The sequence below is a fragment of the Azolla caroliniana genome, unplaced genomic scaffold (assembly GCF_043228905.1).
Source record: "Azolla caroliniana isolate FFs.n. ecotype wild unplaced genomic scaffold, voAzoCaro1.0.p SCAF_9, whole genome shotgun sequence".
Taxonomy (NCBI): Eukaryota; Viridiplantae; Streptophyta; class Polypodiopsida; order Salviniales; family Salviniaceae; genus Azolla; species Azolla caroliniana.
In genome coordinates this window covers 3351062-3361837 of record NW_028230444.1, presented here as the reverse complement: position 1 = coordinate 3361837, position 10776 = coordinate 3351062, and the positions used below count along the sequence as shown (strand labels likewise).

The window sequence follows — 10776 nt, the reverse complement described above, 5'->3', positions numbered from 1 at the left end:
CTTATGCTTAACCTCCCATTCATTAACGTGAGTAATCGTTATCAGACGTGTGCTGATTTGGGGACACGGATTTTGGGTCTTGCTCGGGAAACAATCCAAACATAATCGTATGTCTTTTTACATAAAAATGTGTGGAAATGAAACTAGTTTCCATGGACCAAGTTTGTAAGAGAATCCTACCCAATAAATAACATGGTAGTAAAAAGGTTGTTCCATGTATGTGAGGTTGTGAACTGTGTTTGTATTATGCAATGCCCATTTGAAGTTTCTCGTGGTAATATATAAACATTTTATGATTTGAAATTCGTTATGCATCATATTGGAGAGATTGTTTTCAAAATACCCTTCATTTTGGTTGTAGTATGAAAGATATCTTCCTATATTTTTATCAAAGAGGCATACTGAAATCACAAGAGGTGACAGTAACAAAGCTTGGCTTATAAAGGGGAACCTACTAGTTACCATATTACTTATTAGCAAACACAAAGCATTAGATTTCCACTAACATTCCTCATGTTAATGCACTCATGCCTACATATCAATATCTTTAACAACTTTGCTAATGCCAACATTCATATGTTGACCATGTTTCATACATAAGTAAACCATTATTTAGAATCATTTTTGCTAGTATCCTACAAATGGCATCGGTTTTAACCATTAGGTGATGGGGATTGAATTTGTAAAACCCCATTATAAGAGACAAAGTCGTTTCCTTTGTTATGGATTAACGAATCACATAGTGTTTTTTAATTACTTGTTACCATATACATGAAGTTTTAAATGAGTTTGTTCACAAAGATTGAGTAAAAAGCCAACTTTGAAGAAGAGATATAAAATGTTTGGAAGTTGAAAGTTGAAACCACAAGCTTGCACGTTGAATATTTCGCTACAATAAATTACTTCGGACTAAAACAAAAAATGCACTTTTTGTTTCTCAATTCCTATATTACATTGACATGTTGGTTTTATTACTATAAAATGGCACAAATCATTCAAGGTCTTTGAACTTTCGCCTTTATTGTTATACTCGAGAGTGGAAGTGCAAAAAATATATACACATACATTAGCATGGTAATAGTACTATCTCTCATGTATAAAAACAAGCTCAACCCTATAAAACTACAAGAACTCCTTATCAACCTCCTATGAATTGCTGACCCCACCGCATTGTCTTCTAGTCTTCTTGTGCACATGTATCATCCTATAATATAAATTATAATCAACATTCTCGATTCCTATATTACATCGATTGACACATTGGTTCTGTTACTATAAATTTTAAAATGGCACAAATCATTAAAGGTCTTTTGCCTTTATTGTTATCCTTGAACGTGGAAGTACAAAAAATACATACACATTCATTAACATGGTATCGCTCTCATGTATAAAAACAAGCTCAACCCTATAAAACTATAAGAACTCCATATCAACCTCCTATGAATTGTTGACCCCACCACATTGTCTTCTTGTGCACATGTATCATCCTATATTATAATCAACATTCTTTATCCAATAATTTGAGGATAAATAATCTATGATAAAATTACACAATCAACAAGAAAATAATCTACAAATAAGTTACATGAAATTTTGAATTTCATATGGTCATGGCATAAGTGAAGGATATGTTAACCATTAGTAAAAGCATTGAGAGTGTGATGGTATAGATCCATTGATTGTTGTAATAGCTAGTATGTAAATGTTGTGGGTTATTCTTGGTGTGCTTCCCTTTAAATATATTTGACCATATTTAAGACCAAGTTGAGTTTTATGTCTTTTTCTCACGAGGTCATTGCTAGGAGGCTTGAATTGTTTTTAATACTTCCCAATTAGTACTATCCCAAGGTTTTTGTTTATCATGGACACTTCAGCCAATCATATTACAAATTGGCATGCATATTCAACTTGTCCACATGACTAGCTAAAAGAGTTGAAGGATTGAGGATTAGATGCTTGTCCATATGTTTTTTTAGGAGGCATGATAATCAACCACATTGGTTTTTTCTAACAAACATGAAGCATTAAGATTTCCATTGGCATGCCTCAATTGATAATGCGCTCCTACCTAAATATTGTTCTCTTATCAAACTTGTTTTTTTTTTCCAAAAAAAACTCATTCCATTAGTTATAAAAATTTAAAAATCCCTATAGGGACGTAATAGTTCCATCTTATGTGGATGCCCATTGACTCAAGAAAGGGAGAGGACGACCATTGTCGGATGAAGGCTATTCGTTGTCTTTCAACTCCATCGGAGCCGCCCTTAAGGCCATCATATTGGCTCTTTAGAGTGGCTACAATTTCACTCCATATCTCTTGCAATAACCTTGTTGGATATGCGGTTTGGTTGGAGAAGACTCGCCTACATCGTTGTTTCCATAGAATCCAAAGAGTTATTGGGCTGACCAATTCCAACACCTCTTGAGATTTGTCATTACGAGGAGTGGAGTGGACATTGCCGCTGGAGGAGAAAAAGACCTCCCGTGCTTTTCTCACCAAAGTCATCCCCTCCTCTTGATGCTCGTATCTACCAATTACAATCTGCCATGATAGCCAACATATATTTCCCCACTTCATTGAGCCTTGCACCTGGCATAATTGCAACAAGCGGCCAACCCCCCACCATATTCGATGGGACGTTGGGCAGTCCCACAGAGCGTGTCGTATTGATTCTATTGCATGGGGGCACTCTACACAATTAGGAGAGCTAAGGTTCCCACGTTGCCATGCTCCCACTGGTAGGGACTTATGTATTAATAGCCATTGGAACGTTATCGTGAAGATTTTCGGCAATAGTGTGAAAATCCCATAAAACGTACGAAATCGAGTATGAATCACGTAATACAATAATTGTGAAGATAACATTTTTAATATCTAAGTACAAAATGATGGAGGTTTGAATGCACTTTATTACACGAGAAATGGACAACTAAATGTCAAGATATGAGGGTATAAAGTTCGTGAAAAGAAAAGAGAAAATTGTGAGATATCCCACATAGGCACGACAAATACGGCTCTCATCATATATAAGGTGGAGCAAAAGATATTATCTTTGTGTCTATGTGTGGAGCATAGAGAGTTCAAGGTAACTTGAACTAAGAGTGGAGGTGGCTAGCTACTTGAAAAGGGTTTTGGCCAACCAAAACCGGACCGACGATGGAGCCGGTGATCCGACGACATCCGACTGCAATCCGGCGGCGGCATGCGGCACCGGCATCCGACGAGGCCGGCATCCGGCGACGGCACCGGTATCCGGCGGCGGCATTTGGCGAGGCACCGGTATCCGGTGAACCGGCGTCCGGCGACTAGATAAAATAAATATATAAATATATATACATATTTACATATACAAGGAAGGCAAGTATGGATTCAAACCTTGCACCTCCAAGTTAGGAGTCAATTGGCTTACCATTAAGCCATACTATTTAGTTGAAATTATATTTCTATCATTGTAGTTTTACATGTAAATTCTCATACATGAGAGCTAAAATGAGTGACATGGTTAGCATGCACCACATGTAATACTTAAGCGCCAAATGGCAAACATGCAATTTATGCATGTCTTGTACCCTCACATGCATCATATGCATGAGAGCATCTATAAAAGAGGGAAGGGGGAGGAGAAAAAACACGGTTTTTTTTTATGAAAATTAAGAGGAAGAAATTCGTTATCAAATCAATCGTGTAATCTCAACTTCTCTCTTTCCCAATCTATCTTAAGTACTTTCTCGCCAAAGCTTGTATCGACTCTAAATCCTTCTGGTCCATAACCCCGACGGTTCCGCCTCACGATTCGCGCGTAGTGACGGATCTTCACGACAACGTGGTAATTCGCCTCACGAGTTGTTGTTTCCAGATTTTTTGCCAAAACTTGGTGATTATTGTGGGAGGAACTTGAAATGTGTGCCAGACCTTCGCAGCAGTCGGCTCTCGAGCGGTTTGAGCAGCTAGAATGTGGCGACCTAATCTAGTTGTGAATTGGAAGAAAGGGATGGGTTTGCTTCCTTGCCCCGCGTAGGGATCACGCCATGTCCATTGCAAAGGGTCCCAACTTACCTTACGTAGCCATGTGTTTTCATGAGTACATATGTGCCAATTGGGTTGTACTTTGATCGGATCAAGATCTACAATCCATTTATGACTAGTATACGCGAGTACTCGAATTGCGTTATTCTGTGTCGGTGTCTCAATGTCTCGCAATTCAGAGCTTTCAAGCCTGTCTAGTGGTCCCCTACCTCTCGGGATCAAACTTTTCTCTAGCAACACTTGTATTCTAATGTTTTTTAACAATGCTATCTACACAAAAGACATTGAAAAGCATTAATACCTTTCCAACTCATGATTGTAAAATTTGCTTCATCTTTGTTTTTTACAACCTTTAAACATGGGTGAGAAATTGGTGTTGAACTTCAACACCATGCCTCGATGATTTTTTTGAGGAAAATATGAATGGACTAGATTCGTAAATTTATAAGAGTGATTTATTCTCACAAGTTTAAACATAGAAAAAAGAAAAAGAAATATCAATACAATGTGAAGTCACTATAGATGGGCAATCAAAAATATGTTTCCTAATAGTTTGGCAATGAACAAGGAAATCTCAATTTTTATATTAACTTAAAAGTTACTTTTATTCTGCCTTCAAGACCAATCCTTGGTTTCTTAAAAACTGAACAAAAGCAACAACCCATAACCCATTTTTTCATCATGATTTTTCATAATGCCTACCTACCCAACTTGACTCATCAAGGATTCTGCCTTGAAGACCAATCCTTGGTTTCTTAAAAACTGAACAAAAGCAACATCACATAACCTTTTCTTCATCATAATGTCTACCTACTCAACCCAACTCTTCAATCTTAATACACATCCTTATCCAATGGAATAGAACAATTCAAGAAACTAAGTGCATGTGAGGAGAAAGAATCAGTCAGAGAAAGAAAGATGCATAAAAATAACTAAAAACAAATTCGTGCTAAAGTAGGGGGAAACTAACTTGAATCACAAATCCACATATACTGCACAAACAAGTTACTCTTAAAGAGTAGATCTACAACCCAAAGTTTGAATACTCAATAGAGTAGATCTTTAACCCAAACATTTCACAGATTAAGTGCATGTGTGGGGAAGAATAAAGTAGATGAAGTGTGAAGCATCCAAATAACTCAATAAAATCACATAGAAGTGTTGGGCGGGAACATACTTCAAATGCAAATCAACATATGCTGCACAAGCAAGTTTTTCTCAAAGTGTATATCTGTAACCATAACATTGGATTAGATGATATGGAGTTCCTTACTGTATACGTATTACCACCATAACTGAATCAAGCCCTCAAACATACGAAACATTCTAGGAAATTCTCCGAAAGGTGGCACTGCCATGCAAACACGCGCATACAAGGTCCACTGTAACTGAAACAATGCTGACAATAATATTAGGGAAAAACTTTTGACGAGAGAGTTCTGAATCTATTCAAATTGGAGGGTTTTACCAGAGTTCAATTGAAGGATTAATTTGAAATCATGGAAGAAAACAGAGTGTTTTTCTTGTGGTTTGCATTACACAAGAATGCCACACAGAGTTCGATACTTTGGCCATAATATCTTAAACATCATTCTCATGTTCTGCTTGTTTCAGACGACAAAACCAAACCAGATTGAAGTCATTTCCTATTGGAAGGTGTTTATATGGTTCAGCACCTGATAATACACAGAAAAGAATGACATGTTTGTCCACAATACAATGGAAATCTCTGAAATGCCCCAATGTTTTTATTACTTTCCCAAACGTCCCTAAATTTTCATTACTTCCCTAAATGCCCTCCATCAACCCCTTCATTCAGCAACTGTAAATGATATTTGAGCAAATAGATAGTCAATTCATCACCATCTTTCTCTCTTTCTGGGGTTGATAAGGGATACTCGGGAAATAATGAATATTCAGGGGTCTTTGGGGAAATAAAGAAAAACTCTGGGGTATCTCGAAGATAATTTACATACGACTCAGAAAGTTCTTGCTCTTCTTACTATTTTCACCAAATATTGAAGGAAACACGTGATGGTAACTTAAAACTGCCATTATTGTACCTGCAAAAGATAGAGGAAAGAAATGAATCTGAAACCATGCATGATGGATATGCATTGTGCAAATGCATTATTAAATCTCAACTTCCCAGAAACTGTCATTACATTTAAATGCATAATGTACAAGATAAAATTACCTATGTCTAGTTCCTACAACTATTTTAGAGATGTCTCCCACCACAGCTTATATTTGTTCTATGTTTAAACGGTAAAATCTATAGTTAAAATGTTTTAACACAAGTTCTCGCATCTGATATATTAGTAGCTTTATTTTCCCTGATGCTACTAATTTTGAACCTTCAATCTTCATGAATATTAAGGAATGTAAAACATTGACCAATTTTAGAATCTCGCTTTGTAAGGGAAAATAGTAGAACTTTCCTTTTATATCAATTTCTTTAGATTTTGGGTCTTTGAAGAATTCAATTAGATAACGCACTAGTTCTGAGTCAAGCAATTACTTCATAACATTATTATCGTTTTTAATTCTGAATCAAAACAAAAAATTACCAATGAGTGCTCCTGCAAATACATCTTCCCAATGATGCCAATAGTCATCAACTCGGGAAAGGCCTACTAATAAGGCAGCTAGAATTGGAGCAAAGACTATGGAAATTTTAGCCACATGCCCTCGACCATTGAAAAGTTGGAATTTTCCCGCTAAATACATTGACAGAAATGTCATCCCAGCAAAAGACCCTACAGTATTCAGTGCAAAAGCAAACCATCAATAAGTTTAAGGATAATAGAATCACCGAGAACTACAGAAATTGACAAAACAAGGCTGATAGGATCACCAAGAAGCATAAAGTTGATAGAATTTTTACATGATGTGTGTCCACTTGGGAAGCTTTTGTGGCCTTCTTTTATTACTGCCTTTTCACCATGGCACACAACCTCTCCAGTATCGTTTCTGTAGACCTAGTAAAAGAAGCTGTGTGACTCATCTGTTCTTAATTCAATCATTTATACAAAAATATCAGAATACTTACAGCATTTCCATCAGGAAAGCACCGCCAAAAGAAATCTGGCCGTGGACGACCAACAGCATCTTTTATGGAGTCAGTGATGACAGCAGTGATCAAAACCGCAAAGAAAAGCCCTGACATTATAAAACATATATATTAGTACATTAATACTTGTCAGATGTTGGAACATTAATTATATATCTGCTGAAGCATGAGAACTCACCAAGGATTGCATGGTGTAAATCAGTGATGTCTTTTGTGTAGAGAAAATACACCACAAAGACAATAAGAGGAAAGACTAATGCGATGACCTGTGGTAGATATAAATTAATTAATTTAACATTTGAATAGATATAGGGAATATTGTCAAGCAATGATCTCATTCAAGACAAGCATTCGACTTGAAAATAGAAAACCTTCTCAATACCTAACACAACTATTCTTTTAGTTTCCTCATTATCAATTTCACGCACTGTTTGCAGCTTTTGTACCGTCTTTTTACTCTTTCATCCTTGAATACAAACGCACACAATCAACAAAGAATCTTTTGAAGCAGGAAACATGGTCATACATGAGTTTCATCAGATTTGTTTCCATCTCCAACAACAAAAGATATCTGAAAGTTCTCTGAGTATCTCAACCATTTCCAACTTCAGTAACACAAAAAAGATCATTTCAAATTCTTCACAAACTTCAATTCAGCTGTGCCTTTCAATTAAGAGTCCTTCATGATAATACATCATGCAATATGCTGAGTTACTCCAAAATGAAGGGATTGGGATAAAAAACGTACGGGTACTGCTTGAAAAGGTATCGTGTTTGGTTTTAGTGGAAACATATAGTCTCCAATCATTGTTTGCCCAACGAATCGATAGAAAGGAGTGATGACATTCAATATCCCATCAAGAATAGCAAGACCAAAAATTGCAAGCCAATCATGGAGATGAAATCTAATAAGTTTGTAGGTAGCCCCTTTTAGAGTCATTTTTGCATCATTGTATGTTGGTTCAGATTGCCTTGTCTCCATCGAAAGACCAGTATCTGACCCAAATTTTGCTGCAATAAGCCAATTACAAATAATTCCACGGTAATAATTTAACTGACCAAAGAGAAAAGTGTGGAAAGGAAAACAAAAAAAGGGTGCAATGATCAATTCCCAATACAGGATAGCATTAATGACCATAACTGTTACCACTCTTTTACAGCACTATATGATGTACTTCGCAACCAATCTATTCAGCACAGTTTCACAAGATGGACTTTAGAGCCATAATTCTCAATAATTGATACCTTACCTTTCTCCACTCTATTTTTTCGGAATTTCTGCCACAAAAAATTCACAAGTTTGAATATTTATAAGCAATGCCCAAATGACACCTCATATGGTCCTACGTGTCATACCATTCTTGCTCTACCTACCAAACAAAAATGGCATATACATGACATACCCACCAACGGAACTATGGCACTTGCAACTTTATAAAATGAAGCTTAGCTTGTACTTTTGAAATGTATTAGCTTTACAAATGATGCAACCACAAACTACAACTTCGGCATGATATGATATTATGATCATTACAAAATATAAACATGAATCACCTAAAAAATAAAGCTTCAACCTGCAAGCCTATGGCAAAGTTCCAGAAGAAAATAGTTTTACATTAGATTGAATAGAGGAGTAGAAGGCTTGACCACCAGGATAAAAGCTTCTTAAATGAGAACATGTAAACGAGCTGAATTCAAAGATAAAACTTCAGAAGATTAACACCAATTTGAGAGTTTAGAACTATTACAGAAGTACAGGAAATAAAGACTAGCTGAGAACGCTAAAGATTCATCAAAGAGACATGAGATAATCTGAGTATGACAATGAAAATTAAATAGCTCATGTTCTACAAATATTTGTTGCAATAAGTATCATCATCTTTGACACGTTTCACGAGCCTGTAGATATTTTCTTAAGCTTACGGGAGATCGCCTGAGAGGTAAATTGAGAGGAATACGGCTATTTATGAGAGAGAGAAAAAAAGATTGATGTGATAATTCAAAGTAAATAAATTGTCAGACAACATGAAGGAGAGGGATTGAACAACAGGTCAGATATACAGAAACGAAATAAGGAAAGACAGTGTTTGCTCAAATAGATTGAGAAAGCTATAATTTTGATCATACGTTCCAAGAGAGGAGACTGGAGTATGACGATAATCTGGTGGAAATGTTAGATCTTTGACGAACTCAACTTGCCCAGAAAAGAAAGACGAAAAAAATAAAAACTTCAATTTGCTGATCAAGATATGCCGTGCTCATGCAAACAAAGAAACGAAGAGAATAATATGAAGATAGAGAGTAGACTGTTGCATCTGCTGTGGAAGCTATGTCATTGACAAATGCAATCATTTACACAAGAAATACATCGGGAGAGAATCTACTGAGAAAACCAAGTTTTTGACAAAGTGTACAAATTGAGCAAGAAAGACATAGAAATTGATCGAGAAAAGACTCTTTATATCTGACGAGGACACTCAAACTTTGACAAAAATACTCATAGAATCTGCACATTTTCAAAGAAGTGTAGCCAGAAACCCTGATAAATATTAAAAACTGCAATATCTGCAGGTTTCTGACAAAATGTAGGAAGAAACGAGGAGAAAGAGAAGAGATTGTATATCTGGTGAGGAAGCTAGATATCTCGCTGTTATGGCGGCTTCGGTGTTTGAGAAAACTAGTTGAATCTCTGTGGAAACTACGCCTTTGGAAAACAATTACTCATAGTTCAAGAAAAAATTACAGAGGAGAGAGAGAGAGAGAGAGAGAGAGAGTACCCGAAAGAGGAGAAAGAGGAGTTTCGTAGTGGTCTGAGAGTGCCTGATGGCCGTTCATGTCGAAAGGAGGAGACGCAGAAGACTACTTTGAGACAGATCTAAATATATCGTCGTACTTGTTGCAGTCTGCAGACGATGGAGCTTCGAATATTGCTTACAATGGAGTCTCTTCCATGAGCAGATTCTCAAGTAAAATGTCGTTCCCCCGTGTCGTTCTCCTTCGCCATAGCTAATTGAGAGACAGAAGACGAAGATGAAACAGGATGCCTGAATCTCCTGCGTTCCTTCATGACATTCGGACTACGTTCGATTCGCACTGATCGACCATTTCACTCAGCAGATCATACATTTCACAGGCTTCGATTCTGACCGTCGCTTTTCTTCTCATTTCCGCCAGTTTAGGGTTTCTGATTCCGCTTCCACTTCCTCGCTTCGTTCTTCCTCCTTTTTTTCCTTTCTTGACTAGACCTTGACTGACTAACGAACCTTTCCTTTGACAAATGGTCGAATACAGTACATGCATGTATAGATAGCTCTTCTTTCTTTCCTTTGAGCGAATTGACTTCACCATAAGTCTTATGTGGCCTTGACTATGACAGCTTTACCATATGTTGACTACACTACTGCCACGGTCAATGAGAGTTCTTCTGTTCTTCCTCCTTGACTGGGCAAAGTTTGCCTCTCAAAACTTGGCTTAATGTTCTCACCTGAAGAGAGGCTCCTTTCCCGAGTAAAGTTTTCTTCTTCACGAAGGTCTATGTAGTTCTTGACTTGCCTTTCTTGAGTCCACCATTGATCACCTAACCACATCCTCATTCGGAAAAAAAAATATATCTGTTATGGCCTATAGAGCTTTTCCATCTCTTTTGTCCCTCGTGTTTGGACTCTGTACGTGATCA

General features: G+C 36.9%; 1 protein-coding gene across 1 annotated transcript; it reads right to left on the bottom strand.

Moving 5' to 3' along the window:
• Positions 1–5416: 5416 nt before the first annotated feature.
• LOC147859894 (lipid phosphate phosphatase 2-like) lies at positions 5417–10243 on the bottom strand. The gene is made up of 8 exons (XM_087324382.1): positions 9878–10243; positions 7849–8111; positions 7279–7366; positions 7080–7189; positions 6915–7008; positions 6598–6786; positions 6031–6090; positions 5417–5703 (listed from the first exon to the last, which is right to left on the bottom strand). The coding sequence occupies exons 1-8, from the start codon at positions 9933–9935 to the stop codon at positions 5609–5611; spliced, it is 957 nt and encodes a 318-aa protein (XP_087180508.1). The 5' UTR covers positions 9936–10243; the 3' UTR covers positions 5417–5608.
• Between the last annotated feature and the right edge of the window lie 533 nt (positions 10244–10776).

Excerpts from the sequence above, each read along its gene's own strand:
- LOC147859894 (XM_087324382.1), bottom strand. The coding sequence starts at position 9,935 with ATGAACGGCCATCAGGCACTCTCAGACCACTACGAAACTCCTCTTTCT. Across the intron at positions 8,112-9,877 it reads TCCTCTTTCTCCTCTTTCGG|CAAAATTTGGGTCAGATACT; the intron begins GTACTCTCTCTC and ends GGCTTATTGCAG. Across the intron at positions 7,190-7,278 it reads TTTACACCATGCAATCCTTG|GGCTTTTCTTTGCGGTTTTG; the intron begins GTGAGTTCTCAT and ends TTATAATGTCAG.